Raw genomic sequence first — 27,288 nt, forward strand, 5'->3', positions numbered from 1 at the left:
CATGACATTCACTCACCAGTTTATTGCTGCACGGCAAGCTGCAGCTCTCATAGTTGTTTTCAGCCACATTGTAGATTCTTACTCTGGCCTTGGCAGCATTCAACCTTTTGATTTCTTCCAAACGTTCAAGTTTCCTCCGCTGCTCTTCCATTGCTTGCTGTCTTATCAAATTTTCTAGTTCACATTGTTTGGTTTCAACTTCTAATTTTTGTAGTGTACTTGCTTTGTTCCTCCATAACAGCCAATGTTTCTTGAGATGCTGCTGCATCGGCTGCTGCTTCCACTCTTTTAATTGACTGCGCACTTGAGAGAACTGAGTTACAATTTGATCTTTGTGACTTTGACTTTGATTCGGATCTTTCTGACTCTGACCTTGATTTGGATCTTTCTGACTCCAAGCATGATCCAACACCTGGCCATGGCTCTTTGTCTTCTTCAGCATGTCCTTCTAGCCATTTTTTAGCCCTTTTAACAATGAAATCTGAAAGGGACGTACATGCATCTACTTTGCATCTCATATCTGGATCAGGAGCTTGTATCTGACGGATCTCATTGTATATGGCTTGTACATTCCGGCAAGAGATATTAACATTATCTATCAATTCGGTTAACTCACTCTCAGTGGCTGTTTCAGTCAGTATTACTTTACTTAATCTTGCCTCATATCTCCATTTTTTCATAAACAACCTTGTATCTGCGATTGAGAGCTTTGAGCTTGTCTTCTTGAAGCTCTTTTCCCTTTTCGGTTAATGTTCTTGTTCTTTCGCTCTTGCGAGTCTTTGCTTTAGGTTGAGTAGTTGGTTCAGAGCAGTTCTTTTCATTGGTTTCATCACTCATTTTGTATGTCTAGTCAGATGTAATTGTTAACTCAGTGTAAATTTAAATATGCAGTGGTATGTAGATTAGTGGATATGTGCCTTAAATATTGCATTAAGATTACTATTGTTTTGTGTAAACCTTTGATTATAATTAACTTCTTAATCAGCAGGCTATGTTAACTTATAGCTTGAATAAACTTTCAATACTTTTAACTTAAAACAAAATGCACAACAACTTCAGTAATGAAAACAAAAGATAACCATAAAATGAAGTAGATATCAAGAACTTTTAAGCAAATGTGCTATGAAATAACTTTAGTTAAGTTTAACTTGGCTTAAACCACTCTTACTTCCATTTAGCACAGTCTTTTACTTATTTTCTACTTTACTTCATTTTGATTTACTTTTATTGACTGAGCTCTGTTGATAGGGAGCGATGAGCTGGTGTAATGGCGCCACCTTGTGGTGTATCTCGGTACCGCGACCCACTGTAGCTGCCGTCTTCAACTCGAGCTTCTCACCGGCGCTCGGCTGGGCGAGTTTTCACTGTAACTCCTCAATGACAACACTGTCATTAATAATAATAATATCCAACAAAAATATTCCCCCTTTTTCTGAACAATAATCAACTTTATGCACGAATCCTTTCAATGACACTTACAGCTACATTGATGAAAACAGCAGGCGAAATCATTGATACGTGTAATATTAAACTTAATACTTTAGACAAACATGACTAGCGTTAACATTTTAACCGGTTTGCTGTGGTTTAAAAAAAAAAAGGAAAGCCATCAATGAAATAATGAACGTGAGTAATGTTTGTGTTGTGGTCGGTAAAGCGTGACCGCGCTGAGGGCGGCGCGCGTCTCCTTTTCCTCAGACCCGTTACTCACGAGACGCAGAACAAACGGATAGAACATGAAGAAAAAAACGCGAGAAAAACACGGCAGAGATTTTGCGATGGCTCACAAAACGGAGCGGTTTAAAGTAATTTCTCTCACCAGATGCTGGATTTCACTCATGGCATTCACAGGTGCGTCACTTTCTGAGAGTTTGGAGAAGTTGAGCAGCAGCAGCTTGTTTTCAGTCCTTTAACTGTTCACATCCATTGCGGTTTAGAAACTTAACCAACTTTGATTTAGGATTCTTTGTTAACTACTAATTTAACGTTAGTATCAGTAAATCTACGTTTAGCAGTTGTATTTACAGTAAATGCGACGTATGATCTTTATCAACACTTTCACTTCATGTGATTCACGTTCAAGGTTTTTGGTTTATTTAGGTCAAGTTAGTCACTGATGATGTTGAGCGCGTTTAATATAGAGCGAAATACGTAATATGAATATAACAGCTGCGTTCACTGACCGACATACAACGTTTGGCCTAACGATATTAAATGATCAACTGAAAAAAATAAAGCTGTTTACAGCAGTTGTTCGACTACCACGGTAACGGTCTAAAACTGCTTACAGAGCAGATACACCTCAATGTGTTTCTGACCTTAACTTGCGACACTCTAAAGATGTAATGTAATTATGTCTAAACCCTCTATAATCAAGAGCAGAGCTTCTTTAACCCTTATCTACACTGCAAATGCACTGCAGCTCTGCTAGTGAGATACCGTGAAATTTGTACCAAACTTTTCAGTTGCCAGCTCAGTTCTGATACGCTGCAAGATTTACTTTTAAGAAATTTGTGTCCGTTTTTCTTTGCGTGTTTTTCATCACATGACTTTTAAGAATCCACAGCAGACAGATAGACAGATAAAAAAAACAAGACATTATGAATTGATCAATATAATGCATTTTGTAACAGAACTAACAGAACACATTAATAGCAGTTTAATTTGATTCCCAGTTTTTTGAGGTTAAACAAAATCCACATACATATAAAGACCCTTCTTATCAAACACATGATCTCCTGCTCCCTTACCAGTGAACACTCCCTGCCTGCTTCTCTCTGTCTGTCTTTCTGTCTGTCTGTCTGAATCTTAAATATTTAAACCAGCTGTTTCTGGGTGTGTTACTTTATAAACCCACCACAATCTGAGAAGAGCTCTTGTGTTGACCGACTAGATTGATAGCAGATATTCAGAAGTTCAGAGGAGACATTTAAAGTCATATGATGTTGCTAAAAAGAACATTATTTTGTGTATTTGGTGTAATGCAATATGTTTATGCAGTTTAAGGTTAAAAAAACACATTATTTTCCACAAAATGTACATTATTGTTGCTCCTCTATCCCCCGCCTTTCTGAAATTCGTAGATTTTTACTTTTTTGTGTATGCTGATTGGCCAGCTATGCAGTGATTGGCTGAATGCCTCATGCGTGTGACAGAACGCCCCTAACACACTGTGATGCCATCTCCTGGTGTGATAAGACAAAACCAATAAAACACATTTCAAAAGAGGCATTTCCATTATTTGGTTGCATGTAAACGTAGCCAATGTGAACGGAGCCGCTCTGAGATGCGGAAAACACCATATCATTAGCTGATCGTGTGCGCAATGTACGTGCTACACTTTAAAACAAGCAGCACAAACAGACTTGATACATCATATTACAATTTCGGTTTAATTCTTTTGACGGATACTTGCCAAAGCAATGGCGTGAAACACTTCTATGTTACTGGTTGCCTTCTATGTTACAACCCTCTACATTGTGAGTAAATCACTCGCATATGCGACTAAATTTTACTCTGGGCGACTAAATGATGTCTATCGTTAGCCATTGGCTAATAAATTTTTAGGTTTTACTCACCAGTGTGCGTGTTCGAGTCTATTATAAGATTTGCACAGATATATTTTCACTCGCTGAGCACTGACTTAGGCTTTAAGAGTTTCATTCTCCATGAAGTGATCTGTACTTTTTCAGTTAATCTCAATGGACGCACAACGCGCCTATATTTGACGCACTGTAAACTCTGTGTGAAGGTGCACGACTTGCTGTCGCTTTGCTGATAGCGCTGTTTCACACACATGCACAGAGAGAGAGCGAGACTCTCCACGCTGAATCGATGCGCTACATGTAAACTATATTCTTTGTTGTATTTTCCCGTCAAAATAATGGAGTTCGTTTAGAATTATTCAGCTTTTTAGAACAAGCTGAAGATATGGTAACCTCCGGTAATGGGCGGAGCTAATGCGCAAATGTCAACTCATCTATTACCGTCCCTGTTTTGATTTCAGCAAATCAGTTTCACCGAACACAGACAACGTGATTAACATTCATGAACCCCAGCAGCTCATCAATCTGTAGTGCATTGTATATTGTTAGTATGGTAGTAGTATTATCTAGGGCTGAACGATACATAGAATTTTCATCGTCATCGCGATATAAACTTGCGCGATGAACACATCGCAGCAGACAGCCTGACACGATGAATAAGGGAAAACAGTTTATTACATGCCCTAAGCGCATGTAATAAACGTTTGACCTATCACGTTTAGATCTGAAGACATGGCTGGCGCGTTCATGCTATTTGGCCAATCAGATGAAGCCCCGGGAAAGTGGCTGACAGCTGTCAATTTAGTTGCGAGTCTGCACGGTGTGTTATACGATGGCGGAGGAAGGAGAGAGTGAGGTGGTGGTTGACGAAGAATTGATAGTGAAAAAGAACAGCACTTCAGATATCTGGAAATATTTTGGATTTAGGAGGGATGACGTGCTACAAACACAGGTACTGTGCCGAACATGCCGAACAGTAGTGGCAACTTCAAGAGGAAACACGACCAACCTCCATCACCACCTGCAATACAACCATAAAGACCTACACGAACAATTTAAAACTAGCCAAACAACAAAACCAAAAAATCCGAGTAGCAAATCTAAAACTTTGCCATCACTAACGTTACAACAGCAGTCAATTTCTCAAAGTTTTGCGAGCGTGACTCCTTATGAAACAACATCTAAACGCCACAGAGAAATCACAGCGGCAATAACGCGTTATTTGGCGAAAGACATGATGCCGATAAACACAGTAACCAAAGGTGGTTTTGTGAGCCTGGTAGTTTGGACCGAAGATACCAGATTCCATCACGGACCTATTTTTCGCAAATCGCCATTCCAAAAATGTATGACGCATGCAGGGAGACTGTGGAATCGGAACTGAGTCAAGTTGAACACTACGCGTGTACTACAGATCTTTGGTCCAGTCGAACGATAGAGCCCTACATCAGCCTCACTGTGCACTTTTTGGATCAAGACTTTGAACTGAAAACGCGATGTCTACAGACATCCTATTTCCCCGGGCAGCACAACGCAGAAAACATTGCCTGTGGATTAAGTGATGCTTTGGCCAGCTGGCATTTGCGGGAAGAGCAGCTGGTTTGCATTACTACCGACAACGGGGCAAACGTTGTGAAAGCAACAGAACTCAACCACTGGGTCAGACTTCAGTGCTTTGGCCATAGGCTGCATCTTGCTATTGGTAAGTGTGATGATAATATTTGCTTTAAGTTACGTAAGGGATAGAGCGAGGCGGTTGTTATAATAGCAGCTAAAGTTAACGTTAGTCCTAATCAGCATGAAGGCATTGTATTCGCTGCATAACAAACAGATTCGCTCTACATTATCCCGCTTATTACATGGCTACCTTCCAAATAAATAATTTGACACAAAATATTAATTTAAAAAGAAGTTTATTGATTTAAAAATAAGTGTATTGCTTTTGCTAAACAGAAGTGTATCCATAGCAACGATCTGTTTTTCATATACGGTCTGAGCCATGTAATAAATGCTAAGTTACTATTAGGCTAATGCAAGTATTATTTTATTATAAACAATAGGAAACTCTGAGCACTTGTTGTAAGTTGTATTTCCCCACTGCATGGTCAGCATTTATCTAACGTTAACAGGATTATCACTGTGTAAGAATTTTAGTTAATTATGCAGCATTTGAAATTGAAATTACTTTGTTAAAATAATTATATTACTATAAAATGTAATTTAGTTAAATTATTAATAATTAAATAATTGGCTACAATGTTTACTGGTAGTTTGAATAGTTTGTGACAATTTATTTCTTATCCTCTTTCCAGGAAATGCTGTTAAGGATGACAGCCGCATTGACCGTGCTGCTGGGCTGTGCAAAAAATTGTTGGGACATTTTTCCCACAGCTGGAAACAGAAGACGGCACTGAAAAAAGCACAACAGGAGCACAACCTCCCTGAGCACTCACTCATCACAGAATGTCCAACTAGGTGGGGCTCAAGACAAAAGATGATTGAGAGGGTCTTGGAGCAGCGGCGGGCCATTTCTGATGTCCTCTCAGCAGACCGTAAAACACGGCATCTGGTTCCCTCCTGGCAGGACCTGGATGTACTAGAGTCTGTAAACCTGGCATTACGCCCTTTGCAGGAATTTACTGATGCTCTTTCCGGGGAAATCTATGTCAGTGTTTCATATGTGAAACCCGTCCTTCATCTTTTAAAGACATCGGTCCTTGTAGAAAAGGAAGATGACACAGATTTAACCAAGTCCATTAAAGTGAAAATCCTGGATTACATGAATACAAAGTATGATGACCCAGGAACACAAGAACTTCTGGACATCGCATCCTTCATGGACCCCAGGTTCAAGGTCACCTACATCAGCAGTTAAAAACGTTGAGGACATCAAGAGCAGGATCATGTCAGAAATGAAAGACTCTGCACAGAAGGAAGGGACACGTTCTGAGAACACAGAGGCCCAGACCATGGAGCCACCCAGCGAAAAAAAAACAAAGCGATCATTGGGCAGTTTGCTCAAAACAAATCCAAGCCCCACTCCAACAGCATCTTTCATGCATCTAGAGCAAGCTGTTGAAGCTGAACTTAACAGCTACTTGTTCTCCCCCACCATTCACAGTGAAGCCGACCCTTTGGCCTGGTGGAAACTCCACCAGGTCACCTACCCTAAGCTGACCAAACTTGCTCTGAAGTATCTTTGAATACCTGCAACTAGTTCTCCCTCCGAGAGGCTCTTCAGCACTTCAGGGAATGTAGTAACATGTCAACGAACATGTTTGAAGCCTAGCAAAGTTAACATGCTGGTTTTCTTGGCCAAGAACTTGTCCTAAAGAGATGGCCAAGGCAGTAACTTGTCCTAAGGGGCAGATCTTTTTTTGCTGATTTTATGAGCCATACAGTTATTTAAAATTTTCGTTTTTAGTTTGCAGTTATTTTCCCCACATTTGTTTTGTTTAAAGAGAGATCTTTTTGTTGAGTTTACAAGAAAATAATCTAAAAGGAGCAGGGGAAATTGAACGTTATTTTTTTTATAGTTATAATGCTTCATTTATGTGCAATTTGTTCAATAAAAGCATGTCAAAAATGATCTATTTTGTTTCTTTATTCAGTGGAAATAGGCTATTCAATGTTTAGGTTTGCAAATAACCAATTAAAGCACTGACATGGGAACAGTATAGCTAACATTCACATTTGAATATTTATCGCAAGTCATATCGTCATCGCAATATTAAACAATGTTATCGCACATCGCAGCTTTTCCTCATATCGTGCAGCCCTAGTATTATCTTTTAATAATAATTCATATGATCTATTACTAGGCTATATATTTTTTTTTTACAGAAACCCCAAATGACCAAAAATATCTTAAGTATCACCACCAGTCTTAAGTTCAGTTAAAATTACAAATATGCATTCATACATGTTTACCAAGTTTTAGTTCTAATCACTAAAGTTCTATCATTAAAGGGTTAGTTCACCCAATAATCAAAATTATGTAATTAATAACTCACCCTCATTTCGTTCCAAACCAGTGAGACCTCCGTTTATCTTCGGAACACAGTTTAAGATATTTTAGATTTAGTCCGAGAGCTCTCAGTCCCTCCATTGAAACTGTGTGTATACTGTCCATGTCTAGAAAGGTAAGAAAAACATCATCAAAGTAGTCCATGTGACATCAGAGGGTCAGTTAGAATTTTTGAAGCATTGAAAATAAATTTTGGTCCAAAAATAGCAAAAACTACGACTTTATTCAGCATTGACTTCTCTTCTGTGTCTGTTGTGATGTATATTATAATGTTATTGTTGTTTTACGTCTTCCTTTCATTTTACAATTACATTCAGTTCACAATCCGTCCCTTTGCACCACCTGGCGGTAGTTGCGCGAATGATTTTAACACCCAACTGACTTGCAGTTAACGCCGCGGTACGCGTGGCAGTAATACCCATTTTGGTTGTCAACCTACTATATATATATATATATATATATATATATATATATATATATATATATATATATATATATATATATATATATACACAGTACAGACCAAAAGTTTGGACACACCTTCTCATTCAAAGAGTTTTCTTTATTTTCATGACAATGAAAATTGTAGATTCACACTGAAGGCATCAAAACTATGAATTAACACATGTGGAATTATATATATAACAAAAAAGTGTGAAACAACTGAAAATATGTCATATTGTAGGTTCTTCAAAGTAGCCACCTTTTGCTTTGATTACTGCTTTGCACACTCTTGGCATTCTCTTGATGAGCTTTAAGAGGTAGTCACCTGAAATGTTTTTCACTTCACAGGTTTGCACTGTCAGGTTTAATAAGTGTGATTTCTTGCCTTATAAATGGGGTTGGGACCATCAGTTGTGTTGTGCAGAAGTCAGGCTGATACACAGCTGATAGTCCTACTGAATAGACTGTTAGAATTCTTTTATTATGGCAAGAAAAAAGCAGCTAAGTACAGGAAAACAAGTTGCCATCATTAAGAAATGAAGGTCAGTCAGTCCGAAAAATTGGGAAAACTTTGAAAGTGTCCCCAAGTGCAGTCACAAAAACCATCAAGCGCTACAAAGAACCTGGCTCACATGCGGACTGCCCCAGGAAAGGAAGACCAAGAGTCACCTCTGCTGCGGAGGATAAGTTCATCCGAGTCACCAGCCTCAGAAATCGCAGGTTAACAGCAGCTCAGATTAGAGACCAGGTCAATGGCACACGGAGTTCTAGCAGCAGACACATCTCTAGAACAACTGTTAAGAGGAGACTGTGTGAATCAGGCCTTTATGGTAGAATATCTGCTAGGAAACCACTGCTAAAGAAAGGCAAAAAGCAGAAGAGACTTGTTTGGGCTAAAGAACACAAAGAATGGACATTAGACCAGTGGAAATCTGTGCTTTGGTCTGATGAGTCCAAATTTGAGATTTTTGGTTCCAACCACCGTGTCTTTGTGCGACGCAGAAAAGGTGAACGGATGGACTCTACATGCCTGGTTCCCACCGTGAAGCATGGAGGAGGAGGTGTGATGGTGTGGGGGTGCTTTGCTGGTGACACTGTTGGGGATTTATTCAAAACTGAAGGCATACTGAACCAGCATGGCTACCACAGCATCTTGCAGCGGCATGCTATTCCATCCGGTTTGCGTTTAGTTGGACCATCATTTATTTTTCAACAGGACAATGACCCCAAACACACCTCCAGGGCTGTAAGGGCTATTTGACCAAGAAGGAGAGTGATGGGGTGCTGCGCCAGAGGACCTGGCCTCCACGGTCACCAGACCTGAACCCAATCAAGATGGTTTGGTGTGAGCTGGACCGCAGAGTGAAGGCAAAAGGGCCAACAAGTGCTAAGCATCTCTGGGAACTCCTTCAAGGCTGTTGGAAGACCATTTCAGGTGACTACCTCTTAAAGCTCATCAAGAGAATGCCAAGAGTGTGCAAAGCAGTAATCAAAGCAAAAGGTGGCTACTTTGAAGAACCTAGAATATGACATATTTTCAGTTGTTTCACCCTTTTTTGTTATGTATAATTCCACATGTGTTAATTCATAGTTTTGATGCCTTCAGTGTGAATCTACAATTTTCATTGTCATGAAAATAAAGAAAACTCTTTGAATGAGAAGGTGTTTCCAAACTTTTGGTCTGTACTGTATATATATATATATATATATATATATATATATATATATATATATATATATATTAGTGGTGGGCCGTTATCGGCGTTAACATGCGATAACGGGAGACTCTTATCGGGCGATAAAAATATATCGCCGTTAATCTATTCTCAAAGTTGGGTTGAGAGCTGGGTCTATACTAAACACACATAATCCATCTGCAGTGCGTATGCAATCCGTGTGCGTTACGTATGTGGTGCTGAATGGACTCATACTCATTGTGCAGTCCGCTACTCGGTACGTAAACGATCGCTGCACTGCTGTAGACGCACCGCTCCAGAAAACACACTGACGGAGCGTAACCCCGTGAACGCTGGAATCTGATAACATGGGTGTGTAAAAAAATACGAAACGCATACGCACTGCAGACGGATTATGTGTGAAACAGGCGTAAGGTTGTTTGGACCTTGTGCAATGTGGAATTAGTTTACAGCTTTCTCAAGCAGTTTGAGATGCATTTTGTAAACAGGAGATGAGCCCATGGTCTAATGCACCACCTGGCTTGAGAAACCCGTTCTAAAAGACTTACTTTTAGTCATTATGTTATTTGGGTAGCACACATATTCTGAATGCCTTTGGCAGAATTCAAATGAGCCATTTTAATCTAGATTAATTCCAGGATTACAGTGAGATTAATCTATGCGCACCACTAATATATATATATATATATATATATATATATATATATATATATATAACAACATTTTTTACTAGCCAATGACGATTATGTTGCCAAGGTGTGCGTAGAGGGTTGTGTTATATGAAAAGTATAAATATATCTTCGGTTTATTGTGAAACTATGGGCCGCCACAGTCTAGTTAATGAATGGGAAACACTGGGTTCATTATGGTACTCCCATAATGTAGGGAATACCAGGGCACACACACATACATACACTGTGCTGAATCAGCCACTCTCAGTAATGATGATAATGACAGTGTGTAGGGAGTTAAAGAGCATCTTAAAACAGACAGAAACACACTCAATGCCTCACCATTTTTATTGTTTATTTATGATCAAAGAGAATTTATTGATGTTAGCGCATATATTATGTGATTATTTCTTCATGTTATGTGTCTTTCCACTCATTATCTATCAATCACAGTCATCTCGTTTTTCTCTCTGTCTTGTCTGCCCTGGTCTCAGCGGTGTCATGGTGTGAGGCCGTGCAGGTCTCAGTTCGTGATGAGCGCCGCTTTGCGATGCTTTTCCAGTCAGTGGTTCTGCCATGTCATTACACCAGCATCTCTTCTCAGACTCCAGTCATCCAGTGGTGGTACAAGTCATACTGCCGTGATCGCAGCCGCGATGCCTTCCGCTTCCCTGACACGCTGGCTGTCCACGGCTCTGAGCTCGGCTCTTCTGTTCACCTGGACTGTGGGGACAGCGGGCGGACAGTGCGCATTGTGGCATCTGGACAGGGATCGTCCATCACCCTCGCTGAATATTACAAGGGCCGTGACATTTCCCTCATCAACAGTGAGTTGCTGTGATTTCAGTTTGCATACGTGAGGTGCACAGCCATTAGCATTTACTCCTCGTCATGTCGATCCAAACTTGCTTGAGTTTCTGTCTTCTGTGGTACACAAAATGTTCATGATAAGTACTGGGGCTGCTGAGCTCCATGATGCTCCTTGATAGTATCATAACAGGACGTATGATTTGTATAAGGTACATATTGGAGAACAGTTGAATTACGGCACATCAGTGTTTTACATCAGTCAATAGCTTGTGTGTCTCATTATACATGCAAATGAAATTTTAAAATAAAATAAAATAACAACTTAAATTTGAAACTGTTCCTCACGCAAAGTATCATATGACCTCAGAAAACTTGTAAAATATTGCATGAGTGGTATGGATAACTGTTATGATGCTTTAACTGAGCTATTTTTGGCCATTTTGTTTTGTGCTTTAATTGTATGATACAGAGCAGCATGAATATTCTGCTAAACATGAAAGAAGTCACACATGTTTGAATGGCACGAGGGAGTGTAAATGATGACAGAATGTTCTTTTTTTGTGTGCTGAATTAAGCTTGTAAATGTTAGTAAGCAGTACATCTGTAAGTTTGACCATTGAAAAGCTCATCAAATGCAGTATATTGATCCTGTTATATCAGTCTCTAGTGCTCTATTGCTGATAAGTTTAATGATACTTGTAATCTTGCTGCACACACACTTGTGTAAGTGCTGTTTTGAGTTTGAATAGAAGACGTGAGACAGGAGCTCACAGTTGATAATATAGGGCCCTATGAAATCCATTTTTTTTTTTTTTCCATTTTTTCTGTTTTAATTTTTCTGGATTCAATTTTGTTTTCCATTTTATATTTTTGGGACTTTTTTTGTAATGTTAGATTAAATTTATTAATCAAAAGCATGTCTAATTAATTAAAATAATGGAACTTATACAATTGTACATTAATTTATTAAAAGTTTAACAAAAATTCAATGTTTAGGGCCTTTTGAATTTAAATTTTTTCACACCATATGTTGTAATCAAATTCTGTGTTTTAGCATGTCTAATTATTTGAATGCATACATCATCATTTATTCAACTTATTCTTAAAATAGCCTTATGAAATGTTTTTTTCCCCCTCAGAAATTCTGTGTTGCGATTTCACATTTTTCTGGTTATCAAATAAAGGCATATAACATCCATTTAATTTATCTTTTAATTATTGAAGATAAAGCCAACATTATTTTTTATTTTTTGGTAAACAAAGGGGATTTACAATTACAATTAAAACATGGAAGAAATATCTGTTTCATTCTAGTAGTAGTAGTAGTCTGTGTACAATCTACTGAAAAATAGGAATATATTTCTGGTAAAAATTTCTTCTAATTAAACTAGACTTTTATTCTGACGGATTGTCGACATGAATACCTTTACAGTTCTGTGTGTATATGATATGACGCTAGTTTTACTCAAATTAAATGGTAAAATGCTCATGAAGTGACTCTCAGAACAGTTTTGGAGATGTTGTTCATGTATATATGTCCTCATTTAGCTGAAATCACCGCGAGCATCCCGCGCACTTCAGTATGTATGTTGGATTTGTGTCTGAGGCGTCTAGGGAACACCAGGCTGATGTCAGAAGTAGGAGGGATCTCTACACTCACTCTGACGCTCAGAACTGCCTTGTGTTTAAACCAATTTGAGAACAGAATTATGATGTTACTGTGAATTCATTCTCTGCTCACCAACAAACATAGTGCATTGAAATTATACACAGACTTAGCAGATGCATAGGCTGCATTTGCAGTGGCACAAACCATCTGATTATTTTTACTGGATTCAAACCAGTTGCCACTTGCCATTGCTATGATTACGCTCTGCTGTTTGAGTGAGAGCCTATATTAACATGCAAATTAATGCAATTCCTCTGATTGTCCAGCAATATACACATAGGCGACTATAAAATCACAACCAAACCCAATTAGCCAAGAAGTGGCCTGAGCTTGAGTTTAGTGACCGATGATCTAATGTGGCTCTGGCTGGATGGCATTTTGTCTCTCCCTCCTCACAGGAAGTGCTGCTCATTGTACCGACTGTTTCCTGTTCCTGAAATTAGTCTGTTTACTCACTCCAGTGGCTGCAGGAATGATCATATCTCTCCTTCCTCTGACAAAGTACAGTTCATGCACATTAAAAAGTGTATTTGATCTAAAAGTGTCCATGTCGTTATTGTAGTGGTGGGATGAGCTTCTTGTTAATCATCACCTCTGTTTTTTTATTTGTTATTTATGTAAAGACCGTTTTTTTTTTTTCTAGTTTGTGTCACCATCTTTACGTTTTCATTATGCTAATTATTGGATATAATTTAACAGTCAAGGTCAGTAATTTAGATAATCCTGTCATATGAACATCTGTTTTTAACTCTGGATTGACCAATATATGTCTGTCTCTCTGTCTCTCAGAGGCTGACCTGCGCATAGGTGAGCTGCAGTGGGGTGACAGTGGTGTTTACTACTGTAAGGTGGTGATTTCTGATGATCTGGAGGGACAGAATGAAGCACATGTGGAGCTTCTTGTGTTGGGTGAGCGCACAACACTCACAGGAAACACACACACAACAGGAAATGAGTGACCAGACACTGGGCATGATTTTCTCTTAAACCAGTTAAAATAAACCCTGTGATGCAGCCCATCCTAAAAATTAATACGTGACCGTGCTGATAACCTACACAACACTGAAACAAATGCTAACTGTAACCTGCCTTAACCTTAGTGTAGCATCCTGAACTTTTCCTGATTGTTGACTGTGTGATTGAGTTGAGCAGTAAAATCTTCTGCGGGGTTTGTGCTGATCAAAATCACACATGCAAACAGATGCTATGAGCATGTGTTTAGAATCATGACAGTCTTTGTTTCTTTTTTTATCAACCACTGATGGTGGAAATGTTGTATTCATGTGTCTGCGGTTAGAGATCAACAGTATTAGTAATAATCAATATTTCATTATGTTTAACAGTCTTGATCACAAAATCATCCTCAATATCTGAAATGACTCTGATATCTACAGTCTATTTGGAGTCTCTGATCTTCCCTCAAATGGCTTTATTTTGCCATTGGAATGAGAGGCAACTCTGTGTCTTACAGTGTGAAATCTAGAGCAATATAAAGAGCTCTGACTTACCATTTGAACAACTGAAGTGCATTCCTGATTTATGCCGGTTCATGACACATCCATTCACTGTTCTGTGTGGGTTATTCTCTTTTTAGAGTGGTTGCTTAGATGTTTAGAAGCTGGAGAGCCAGAGCTGAATTTAGTTTGTAGAGATCTGCCTTGACAATTCAGCCCATTTTAGAAGATATTGTCATGCATATAGTGTGTTTAACATTCAGAACATGTTGTTCATCCACCTTGGGAGGTCAAACTAAATATTATAAATTATTATAAAAACTAAATAAGTATAAAATAAATTGATAATAAACAGTGCTCACTGCTCAAGGAATATACTTAGCAAGTTCTGCATGTTTCCAAGCAGAACATTTACAAATCTTAATTGGCGGTTATAGAGAGCTAATGGAGGGATAATTTACAAAATGTTGTATCAATGTATTTATGCCAGCCGACCACACAAAGAGCAGGATCATCCAGTGCTAGATGTGCTGCCATGGAAACAGTGAGGCTTTCAGTGTCCAGCTGCGCAGTGTGACATAAGGACTCATTGTACAGATCTGAATGGAGACGTGTAGTGTACAGGAATCAAATCGAGCTGCCTTGAAGTCTTTCAGAAGTAAATTGGATTGAAATGAGAGATGTCAGTCAAGAAAAGCAGCAGTGAAAGATGACTGATGTTGACATTGTTCATAACAGTCAAGCACTTCAGTTTTCTCATTCTAATTACCATTTTTTAATAAATGAAAAGACAAGAAAAGGAAAAGTGCTAGTATTAGTTGGTTAAGTGCTGTCGAAAAAGATGAGTCTTTAGATGTTTCTTGAAAATGAGTAAAGATTCAGCTGTACGAATTGAGATTGGGAGGTCATTCCACCAGCTCGGCACAGTCCAGGAAAAGGTCCGTGAGAGTGATTTTGAACTTGTTTGGGATGGCACCACAAGGCGTCGTTCACTTGCAGAGCGCAAACTTCTGGAGGGCACATAAGATTTAACCAGTGAGTTTAAGTATGTTGGTGCCGTGCCAGTGGTCGTCTTGTAGGCTAGCATCAGTACCTTGAATTTGATGCGAGCGGCTACTGGTAGCCAGTGTAACCTGATGAGGAGAGGAGTAACGTGAGCTTTTTTTGGCTCATTGAAGACAACCCTTGCTGCAGCATTCTGGATCAATTGCAGAGGCTTGACAGTACATGCAGGAAGGCCCGCTAGGAGAGCATTACAATAGTCCAGTCTGGAGAGAACAAGAGCTTGGACAAGAAGTTGGGTGGGCTTGCTCTGACAGGAAGGTTCTAATTTTCCTAATGTTGTATAAGGCAAACCTGCAGGACCGGGTCGTTGTAGCAATGTGGTCTGTGAAGCTTAACTGATGATCCATCACAACTCCTAGGTTTCTGGCTGTCCTCGAAGGAGTAATGGTTGACGAACCCAGCTATATAGAGAAGTTGTGATGAAGCAATGGGTTAGCTGGAATCACCAGGAGTTCTGTCTTCGTAAAGTTAAGCTGAAGGTGATGGTCATTCATCCAGCTAGAAATGTCACTCAGACAGGCTGAAATGCGAGCAGCTACCGTCGGGTCATCTGGTTGGAATGAGAAGTAGAGTTGGGTGTCATCAGCATAGCAGTGGTAAGAAAAGCCATTCTTCTGAATGACAGATCCTAATGAGGTCATGTAGATGGAGAAGAGAAGTGGTCCAAGTACTGAGCCTTGAGGAGCCCCAGTAGTAAGGTGTTATGACGTAGAAACATCACCCCTCCAAGACACACTGAAGGATCTGTCAGAGAGGTAGGACTTAACCCACAGTAGAGCGGTTCCAGAGATGCCCATCTTTCTGAGGGTGGACAGAAGAATCTGGTGATTAACGGTGTCAAAAGCAGCAGACAGGTCCAGTAAGATGAGTACTGAGGATTTTGAAGCTGCTCTTGCTAGTCGCAGGGCTTCAGTAACCGAGAGCAGAGCAGTCTCAGTTGAGTTGCCACTTTTGAAGCCAGATTGGTTGCTGTCCAGGAGGTTGTTCTGTACAAGGAACATAGAAAGCTGGTTGAACACAGCTGGCTCAAGTGTCTTTGCAATGAATGGAAGAAGGGATACTGGTCTGTAGTTTTCAAGAAGCACTGGATTTAGAGATGGTTTCTTGAGCAGTGGGCTTACCCGAGCCTGCTTGAATGCTGAGGGAAATGTTCCAGAGTGAAGAGAGGAGTTAATAATGTGAGCAAGCGAAGGTATGACTGAAGAAGAGATCGCTTGAAGGAGGTGAGTGGGGATCGGATCAAGTGGACAAGTAGTAGGATGATTGGACAGGAAAAGTTTGGAAACGTCCATCTCTGAGAGTGGGGAGAAGGAGGAGAAAGAGTGTGCGTCGGTCATTGTGAAGTTGTCCTCAGTCTGCAGTGTGGAGAATTGGTCACTGATGGTTCTTGTCTTATTTGTGAAGAAAACTGCAAAGTCGTCCGCTGTAAGAGTAGATGTAGGAGGAGGTGGCGGCGGATTAAGAAGGGAAGAGAAAGTCTTGAAGAGTGTCAGAGCATCACAACAGCTGTTAATTTTGTTGTGGTAGTAGGATGTTTTAGCCGTGAAGACATTTGCAGAGAAGGAAGAGAGGAGAGACTGATACACACTGAGGTCGGTAGAGTTTCTTGATTTCTGCCATTTCCTCTCTGCAGCCCTGAGTTTAGAGCGATGTTCACGGAGAACCTCGGACAGCCAGGGGGCAGATGGGGCGGTGCGTGCTGGTTTAGACAACAGTGGGCAAAAGTTGTCCAAGCAAGATGTTAAAGTGGAGCAAAGAGTGTCCATAGCGCTGTTCATGTCCAGAGCTGAAAACTGAGAGAGTGTAGGAAGCGAGGATGAAACCACAGAAGATAGGCACGATGGAGAAAGTGAGAGTAGGTTCCGTCGAAAGGTGACCTGCGTTGGAGTGTGAGCCGCTTCAGGAGTAAGTGCTAGGTTAGCAGTAATGAGGAAGTGGTCTGAGGTGTGCAGTGGAGCAACTGAAGAGTTGTCCACAGAGCAACAGCGCGTGTAGATGAGGTCCAGTTGGTTGCCTGATTTGTGAGTCGCTGTAGTAGACACTTGCTTGAGATCAAATGAGGCGAGCAGAGTTTTGAAGTCAGCAGCCTGGGGTTTATCTAGCCGGATGTTGAAGTCACCAAGCAGTACCAGAGGAGTACCATCTTCAGGAAAGTTTGATAGCAGCACATCCAACTCCACCAAGAAGTTTCCCAATTGACCTGGGGGACGATAAATGACCACAAAGTGGATTTTAACAGGGTGGGTTGCAGTAATAGCATGTGATTCAAATAAACCGTTACATGTAGGTGATGGCTGAAGATCAAATTTCCATTCTTTTGATATAAGGAGACCAGTACCTCCACCCCTCCCAGTGGTACAAGGAGTGTGGGAACAAGTGAAATTAGTGGAGAGGACTGCAGGAGTGGCAGTGTCTTCAGGTTTGATCCAAGTCTCAGTCAGTGCCATGAGGTTGAGACCGGAATGAGTAGCAATAGATGAAATTAAGTCTGCTTTGTTAACTGCAGACTGGCAGTTCCAGAGACCAACTGGAATAGAGAGCATAGTAGTAGTAGTAGAGGTCAGAGGGACAGGCCGTAGGTTTGTCAGACAGGCCTTCCTGCGATGTACGTAGCGTGCTCTTCGAGTGTTAGTAGTGATAGTAGAGATCTGAAAGCACATAGTGACTACAAGTGTAAGAAATATTTGAGGAAAAGCTATACAAAAAGTAAAGAAAGGGGCAAAAAGCAATACTCAAGTGCCCTGTCGGTGTCCTTGCTCGGTGGAGTCACGCAGGTAGAGTCGATGGTCTTTACCCTCGTTGGTCTTCACTCGAGGAGGATTCACACGAGGGCTGCCGCGACCGCTGCCGCGAAACCTACCACTTTTGTATTTGCCTGATTACCTTTGATTGAAGTCAGCTGGCCACGCCTCACTATTTAGCAGATCGAAATTGGGCAGTCCCGCGATAGGCAAACGCAAAACCAAGCTCCACTTTCAGCACGTATTTACCAGGGTAAGACAAACACAATTTAAACCAAAAACTTTCCTAGCAATGACGATCACACAGAAGTCTAATGAGAAACCAAGACAAAACACTCACAAGCTGCTGTCCTTCTCTGTTGCTGGCTGTTTCTTCTGACAAGTGCTTTCAAAACAGCTAATTAAGTACTTTCACTGGCTTTGGCCACGCCTCACTATTTAGCAGATCGAAACTGGGCAGTCCCGCGATAGGCAAACGCACAACCACGACAAAACACTCACAAGCTGCTGTCCTTCTCTGTTGCTGGCTGTTTCTTCATATTTAAAGGCATTTACATTTAAATTTGTCCGGATTATTTCTTCCACGTCTCATGCAACGCCTCTTTTGCTAGTTCCAAAACGTCATTTTAAAGCTGGTAATGGAGGCTTGAGCCATTGATAGCATTGCAATGCGATTATTAACCCTCAGGACTTTTGAGAACTGGAGCTTGTAGCCTACAATTTTTCTTTCTAAATTATATGAAAATCACCTTGTTTACTCACTCACAGAAAACTATTTATTGATTTAAATTTTCTAAGACACTTTTTGTTGGTAAAAGTCAAATGCGAGTAGGTGTCAACTATCATGAATATCATTGTGATTTACACCTGAGAAGACAAAGGCCCGCATAATGAGCTGCATAATGAGCCATTCAGTCAGGTTTGTCACTTAGAGGGAGGAGTTACAAGAAAGAATGTGAGGACAAAATAAATGTATATAATTTTATGTTTGTAGTTTATTTAGAATATATTTATTTATCCCACAACATAATTTAATGTCCACTTGGGAGTGCAGTTAAACAGTTTATTAGGAACAATCAAAGCTGACTTTGAAACTGATTTTTTTGCATCATTACTCCAGGCACACAATCCTTCAGAAATCATTTTAACAGTCTGATTTTCTAAAAAAAAACAAAAAAAAACATTTATTATTATAATTATTATCATTATTATGAATAATGTTGAAAAGTTTCAGGTTTTTAGGGGGAATAAATTGAAAGAACATCATTGTTTGTTACGTTTATATTATTTACATCAAGCTTTTGAATAGTATAGTATTGTATATTGTTATTGAAACTTAATAATATTTCACTTGATTGTACATTTAGTCAGGAATTATAATTTTGAAAAACTCTAACTAGTAAAATGTTTACACGTTATGTGAAAGCTAGTACAAGTATATAAATAAATAACAAGAGACTTAATCATGTTTATGATCTCTGCTGAATAATGTGCTATATTTTTTTTTTTTGAGGAAATCCAAATCTCAAATCCTTAACCACATCACATTTTTTTGGGGTAAATTATGTCTTATTCCTCTGTCGCGAAGCAAACAGCAAAAATAAAAAAACTTGAAGAACAGTCTGGCTGAGTTGTCTTCAGTTGTGTGGGCGTATTCAAGCCGCTTGCTTCAGTGAAACATTAGAATCTGAATAGCGCGTTCAGCACGGGAGCATTGTCACATTAGAAGATAATGAAGAGAGACGTGAAAAACGGACATCGAGTTGTTTTCATATGGATTACTTTATCACATATTTTTTTTTTATTTTAATATATTTATTAAATATTAAATATATTTATATATTTTAATATACATTTATTAAATATTTTATCAAATATTTTTTTTCGGCAGCACTTGATTAGTTTAAAAGTAGACATGTCAGTCTTTCTATAGATATATTTATCATGTCTCTTCGTTGAGTATTCACTGAGTTACAGTTTATTTTAATGACACGTATCTAAATGAAGATCAGCGCAGACATAGCCTGCAGACAGCACACCTTGTTTGTTATCTTTATTTTATAAGTGCACAATGTTTTGTTGTTATTATGTCTGCCTGTATACAAAAAAAGTAGACCGTTTACAGATTTGATTGATATATTGCTGTTATCTGTACGATAAAAACTGAAAGTGTAATTTAAGTTCTTTTCAGGGTTATCAGGAGAAAATGCCTCATAACTCATATACGCGTTAATCGATTCGAAAGGGTTAAGTTATTAGAAAGAGAGTGAGAGAGATAGAGACACACAGAGAAAGAGAGAGGCTGTATGAATTAGGCTACCCCTGTGCATCCCTCAGCGGTAAGTCGTAGCCTAGTGGTTAGAGAGTTTGACTCCTATCCCTAGGGTTGTGGGTTCGAGTCTCAAGCCGGCTGTACCACGACTTAGTGCCCTTGAGCAAGGCACCGAACCTCCAACTGCTCACCTGCCACTGCAACATAAATGGCTGCCACTGCTCCGGGTGTGCGTTCACGGTTTGTGTTTGTTCACTGCTGTGTGTGTGTGCACTTTGGATGGGTTAAATGCAGAGCTTTCTGCAGCAGCATCTCTAATCAGTGCTGTTATTACCTTGCTAGTGAGAAATTCGACGTGATGCTTCACTATATAGGCTAACTGATAAAATTGTCAGGGCAGTGCTGACAACACCTTTTTGTGCAAACTGCGTAACCGTAGTGCAAAGGATGTGTGATTGCATTAATTCCTGTGTGCTGTATGGGTACTGTATGCTAATTTCTGTTACAGTTAACTATACGAAGTGATATGGAACTCAAAAGATCTGCCTGGAACTACGTTCGCCGTGCATTTCCCTGAAAATAATTGCACACCAGAACGTTTGCCAGCCAATCAGATTGAGGATTCAATGGCCCCATAGTGTAAATGAAGTACAAAAATGATAAATACTTTATTAAAATTACAATTTAATGTTTATCTGCTTACCCCCAGGGCATCCAAGATGTTGGTTTCTCTGTCTCTGTCTCTGGTTCTCTGTTAGAACACTAAGATTTTTAACTCAAAACATTGCAGTCTGTCGGTCATATAATGGAAATGAATGGGAATCATGGCTTTGAGAGTCAAAAAAAAAAAATACACAAACAAAACCAAATTAAACCCTGCGGCCCATGAAATACATTGATGTGTAAAGACACAAAACGATGGCTTTGTGCAAGAAACTGAACAGTATTTATATAGTTTTTTACCACTTGCTTTACAGTGGATCACAGACTTATAAGTGCATTACTGCCACCTGTCTTTCAAGTGGATCATTGGTAATGCACTTATAAGTCTTTGACCCACAGTAAAGCAAGAAGAAGAAGAGGCAATGTGCAGGCTGACAAAGAAGATCTGAATTCTCTCTGTACAGTTCTGACATTGTGGTGAATATCAGAGGTTAAAAAAACTATATAAATACTGTTCAGTTTCTTGCACAGACAGATCGTTTTGTGTCTTTACACATCACTGTATGATCACAAGCCCAGGGTTTAATTTGGTTTTGTTTGTGTCACAAGCAGGGCTAGAACTCGGGTCTCTGGTGTGGTGGTTGAGAGATCTGCCACTAGGCCAAAGAGGCTGAGATGTTGGACCCAGGTGAAATAAAAAAAAAAAAAAGGTCTTTGCAAGGCAAAAATAAAACAAAAGTTCTTCTCTGACAGAGGAATCAATAACATGAGAGATAATTGGGAAACAAAAATCACAAGGGTAAATAAAAACTCCACAAGGATAGAAAACTAAACTAAAGCATGTGAACAATCAAATAACGAAGAACACCTTACTTGAGGTAGCTTGGAAAGACTTGGAAGGACTTGGAATTTCAAAGCAGGTAGCACGCAGCCTGGACTCAAAAAACAAGTGTTAAACATAGGGAAAGACTCAGCTAAAACACTAAGAGAAACAAGGCACAGGTGACCTGGATAATGTTAACAAGAGTAGACAAAGAAGAATTAAGACAGAATGGAACACAGGAGACAAACTACAGGAGGTCAAATGCTGACAGGACCCCCTCCTCTAGGAACGGCTCCTGACGTACCTTCCAGAACACCCCGGCCTCCGGGTGTGAAACTCCCGGCTCAAACTTGGGTCCAAGATGTCTTTGGCTGGAACCCAGGAGCGCTCCTCTGGCCCGTAGCCCTCTCAGTCCACCCGATATTGTAGTGAGTCCTGGACCCCCCCCCCCCCCGAGAGTCCTGTATCTGGCACACTGTGTAGGCTGGCTGGCTGTTGATAATCCTGGGAGGTGGAGGGGGCCTGTGTGGGGTGGCAAACGGAGAAGACAAGACAGATTTTAGTAATGAGACATGAAATGTGGGGTTAATTCTAAGGGAACGAGGGAGAAATAAACAATAAGAAACAGGGTTAAATTTCCTTGCTATGCGAAAAGGCCCAATGTATTTCTGGCAGAGTTTCTTGGATTCGGCCCGGAGGGGCAGGTGCTTTGTAGATAGCCAAACTCTTTGACCGGCTCGAAAATTGGGTGTTGTCCGGCAGCGACAATTAGCCTGAATTTTGTATCTCTGGGAAGTCCGAAGGAGGGTATGTCTGGCCTTCCTCCACGTAAGCTCACAGAGTTGGGCCGAGGGAACACCAACTTGTACCTTTTTCCTCTGGGAATAATGGAGGGGTATATCCAAACTGGCATTCAAAGGGGGATAGTCCAGTGGCCGAGGACTGGAGGGTGTTGTGGGCATATTCAGCCCAAATAATATAGGTGGCCCAAGACGTGGGATTGCTAGCCGCCATACACCGTAGTGTGGTCTCCAGATCCTGATTGTGACGAGTGGGGCGGGGCCGAGGGACATGGGAGCGAGGCCGGTGGAGTGATTGGAGATGAGCTACACCTGTTCGACCCACCGGTCTCGAGGCCCACGGAGGAGATGGAAGGATATAAAAGCTTTTAGGGGCTTTTAGTTGTGTTTTGGTTTTTATTTTGTGCGCACCAGTCGTCCGTGAGGGGCTGGTGCGCTGTTTTGTGTTTGTTTTGTAATTAAAGTTTCATTTTGATTGTCCGCCGGTTCCCGCCTCCTTCTTCCGGATGAATACAAAGGTTTATTCATTACAGTGGTGCCGAAGCCCGGGAGAAGGAGGGACGCGCTGCTGAAGATCCCTCGCCGCTGTGGTGAATCCGCGGTGCCAACGAGCAGGCGAGGAGTGTGCCGCCATGGACGCTCGAGGCGGTGGGCTGGAGCGAGTTGCCGGGGACGGGCGAGCTCGCTACCGGCCGCCCACGATGTGGAGAGACGGCTGCCGTCCGTGAGGGAGCGGAGGAGTCGGCGCCGTTCGCCAGGTGGCCGGAGCCTGCTGCCATCCGCCAGAACGGGGAGGAGCAGGGAACGGGGGACTCCTGCCGGCTGCCCAAAACCAGAGTGTCGTGCCGTCCGCCGAGGGCCGTCCAGTGCCACCGCCAGGCACCGCGGAGGAGATCACCCAGCTGGTGGAGGGCCGAGCAGTAGTGAGTCTGGGAACCGGAATTTTTTTTTTTTCTCCTCTCTCCCTTCTCTCGTCTCTGTCGCTCCTCCTTCCATCTCCTTTTCTCTCGCCTCGCCTGTCCTACCCCCAGGTTCCCGCAGGTCCCCGTGAGCGGTCCCCCCCGGAGGGAGGGGGGGGGAGTAGAGCGCAGTCTCGGGAGTACCCCCTGGCCTGCGAGGGGCGATGGGGGTATGTGACGAGTGGGGCGGGGCCGAGGGACATGGGAGCGAGGCCGGTGGAGTGATTGGAGATGAGCTACACCTGTTCGACCCACCGGTCTCGAGGCCCACGGAGGAGATGGAAGGATATAAAACTGGAGCGACGACAGTGAAGGACGAGAGAGGACCACGCCTGGGCTTTTAGTTGTGTTTTGGTTTTTATTTTGTGCGCACCAGTCGTCCGTGAGGGGCTGGTGCGCTGTTTTGTGTTTATTTTGAAATTAAATGTTATTTGATTGTCCGCCGGTTCCCTCCTCCTTCTTCCCGATGATTATTAGAGTTGATATCATTACACTGATTAACACGTTCTGTCTGGCCATTAGACTCTGGATGGAACCCAGATGATAGGCTGGCCGTGGCCCCAATAAGCCTGCAGAAGGCTCCCCGGTGTCAAGGGCTTCTCTTGTGTCTCAGGAGAGTAGGCTCGAGACAGGGCATCTGGCTTGACGTTCTTGGTGCCGGGTCTGTAAGACAGTGACCATCTAGCTTGCAGAGGATTCAACCGCTTAGCCTGCTGGAGATACTCCAGGTTTTTGTGGTCCTTGAGAACCTGGAAAGGGTGCTGGGTCCCCTCGAGCCAGTGGCGCAAGGGTGTAATTTTCCATCTTCACCTCTCTGCGACAGGATGGCCCCTATCCCCACCTCTGAGGCATCCACCTCCACCACAAAAGGTCTGTCTGGGTCAGGGATCAAAAGAATGGGAGCGGAAGTGAAGCGGCGCTTGAGATCTTTGAAGGCCCCTGCTGCCTCCGAACCCCACTGAACCTTGGTTCCTCCTCCCTTAGTAAGCGCCGTCAAGGGGGCCACGACAGAGCTGAAATTCTTAATGAACTTTCTATAGAAGTTTGCGAAGACATTGAACCTCCTTGACCGTAGTAGGTATGGGCCAGTTGTGGATCGCCTCTACCTTCTTAGAGTCCATCTCCAGGTGGCCAGGAGTGACAATGAATCCAAGAAACTGAGCCTGGGTAACATGAAATTAACACTTCTCTGGCTTTACATAGAGGTGATTGTCAAGGAGTCTCTGGAGAACCCTTCTAACATGCCCCTCATGCTCCTCCAGTGACTTTGAGAAAATGAGAATATCGTCAAGGTATACAAAGACAAATTGATTAAGAAGGTTCCGGAGGACATCATTAATTAGCGTTTGGAATACCGCAGGGCAGTGATGCAGTGTTAATGTATAAAATACCCGCACCCGACCGATGTTTTCAACTAACCCACCCGCAACTCAGACCGCTAAAAAAATAAAAATAAAATCTTTTACCCGACCCGCTTCCTGACCCGCATTTTTTAAAAGTAGTAAATGCATCGCCCCTGTATATTAATATAATTACTTAAATAGACTTTAGCCTACAGTATAATAAGCATTATGACCGCACACATAAGGCTTGCCAGAACCAGTTAAAGTAATGATTATGCATGTGTCTAAATTAGCAAGGAGACATTTAATTGTTTAGTAATAAACTAGTAATTTCTGTGTATCTGCTAAGATGAAGTTGACGATGCGGACTCGCCATGAACGCCAGAGAGAAATGCACATTTCATATGGATTACATAATCAGAGAGTACCCTATTTATTTTGGTTTGAATATTTTCGTTTAAAAGTAGACATTTCAAGCTTTCTGTAATATATAGCCTAAATTTCTTATTAAACCCACCAACTAAAAGATTAAGACACTACCTGACCCAAAATATAACCCAAAGTTTCTACAGCTTTTTTCTTAGCTATTTCAGAATCTGGAAAAATGACGGGGGCAAACTTGTGACTGCAGTCATGTACGGCATGATAAATGATCGTCACTTCTGCTGCCCAAACTTTGTCAGCCTGTGGGTCATTTGGTTTATTGAAAAACGATTGCACTGATTTGCATGTTTCTTGATGATGTGCTTTTTTTCTGTGGTACTCACGTGCACCGCTTCACGTTGTATTCTCCTCCATGTCCCACAGAAAAAAGCTCTCTCTGCTTCGCCATCTACAGGTCTTAATCAAGGGTATGCTGCGGTCCATTTGCTATTAAAAGTGCATCTTTTCTTTTTTGGACATAAGTTAACACTACGCCTATGGATGTATCTGTGTATTTATTAGGCAGGGTCGAATGAAAAAGCGGGACAGATGCTCAATTTACGTGAGGCGGGACAAAGGGTAAAATTGCTGTACAACGTAAAGCGGGACAGGTTGTCACTCTATTCGTGCCAGTTATTCAGCCAATAAAGTGTAGGCCTATATATTTCAAAATCGTGTATAATACTATATAAATTACAAAGGTTTAATTGGAATCTTTATTTCAAAGGACCCGACCATCCGCGACACGAATATCATTAAAAATATTTTTTGGATGACTCGTAACCGCGGGTGACCGTGGATCAACCGTCATTTTGGATCAACCCGCGCATCACTGCTGCGGGGGCATTGGTGAATCCGAACGGAATTAAGAGATACTCATAGTGGCCTGTGGGGGTGTTGAAGGCAGTCTTCCATTCGTCTCCCTGCCGGATCCACACAAGATGGTAAGCATTGCGGAGATCCAGTTTAGTGAAAACAGAGGCTCCTTGAAGTAGTTCAAAGGCTGTGGCCATGAGAGGTAGGGGGTATCGATTCTGAACCATGATCTTGTTGAGGCCCCGTTAATCAATACAATGCCTAAGACCCCCGTCTTTCTTCTGAACAAAGAAGAAACCTGCCCCAGCTGGGGAGGTTGAGGCACGAATGATACCGGCTGCCATGGACTCCTTAATGTAGAGATCCATTTACTAGGAACTCTGAAGTAGGCAGGAGAGTTGGCAAGTAGAACCCCAGCTTAGGATAGTGCCATTGGGCCAGTTGATATGGGGATTATGTCTGCACAGCCAAGGGTGACCCAGGATAACAGGGTACTCGGGGGAGTCATATATTAAGTTTCTTAGCCAAGGTTAGATCTAGAAAGTCGCCTGCGGCCACAGAGTCAATCATAGCCTGGACCTGATGCTGGTGGCCCTCCCAGGACAACATGACTGGAACTGCTAGGACGGCATTAGCAGGAGGAGCTCTAATTTTCCCCATCTCAGCCCTCCTGTTGCTGTATGGGGACAGGCGTTTCCCAAGAGCTCGGGGCAAGAGGAACGGAAGTGGCTGGAAGCATCGCACTAGAGGCAACGACACTCCCTCATGCAACGTTCCCTCTCTTTGGGAGAAAGCCTGGAACGGCCCAATTGCATTTCTTCTGGGCAATCGTGGAGCTGTTCAGGAGCTGGGGAAGTTCTGGATGAAGGAATACAAACTGGGGAACCGGACCTCCTCAGAGGAACTTGGGACTGAGACTCCTTGCGACGAGCTGTCCTCCTCTCTCTCAGGCGATTGTCTAGGCGGATGGCCATCACTATGAGGTACTCCAGATCTTCAGCCGGTTCTTGAGTGGCTAACTCATCTTGCAGGGGCTCAAATAATCCTCCCTGAAAACAGACCCTCA

General features: G+C 41.7%; 1 protein-coding gene across 1 annotated transcript in view; it reads left to right on the forward strand.

The window, feature by feature from the left end:
• Nucleotides 1–1,702: 1,702 nt before the first annotated feature.
• LOC132142465 (immunoglobulin-like domain-containing receptor 2) overlaps nucleotides 1,703–27,288 on the forward strand; it is a 40,851-nt gene continuing 15,265 nt past the window's right edge. The window contains exons 1-3 of the mRNA XM_059552356.1: nucleotides 1,703–1,851; nucleotides 10,879–11,211; nucleotides 13,653–13,772. Of these exons, the coding sequence (XP_059408339.1) occupies nucleotides 1,737–1,851; nucleotides 10,879–11,211; nucleotides 13,653–13,772 (568 nt within the window). The 5' untranslated portion in view covers nucleotides 1,703–1,736. The remainder of the gene's footprint in view (nucleotides 1,852–10,878; nucleotides 11,212–13,652; nucleotides 13,773–27,288) is intronic.

Source organism: Carassius carassius, chromosome 6 (genome assembly GCF_963082965.1).
Source record: "Carassius carassius chromosome 6, fCarCar2.1, whole genome shotgun sequence".
Lineage (NCBI taxonomy): Eukaryota > Metazoa > Chordata > Actinopteri > Cypriniformes > Cyprinidae > Carassius > Carassius carassius.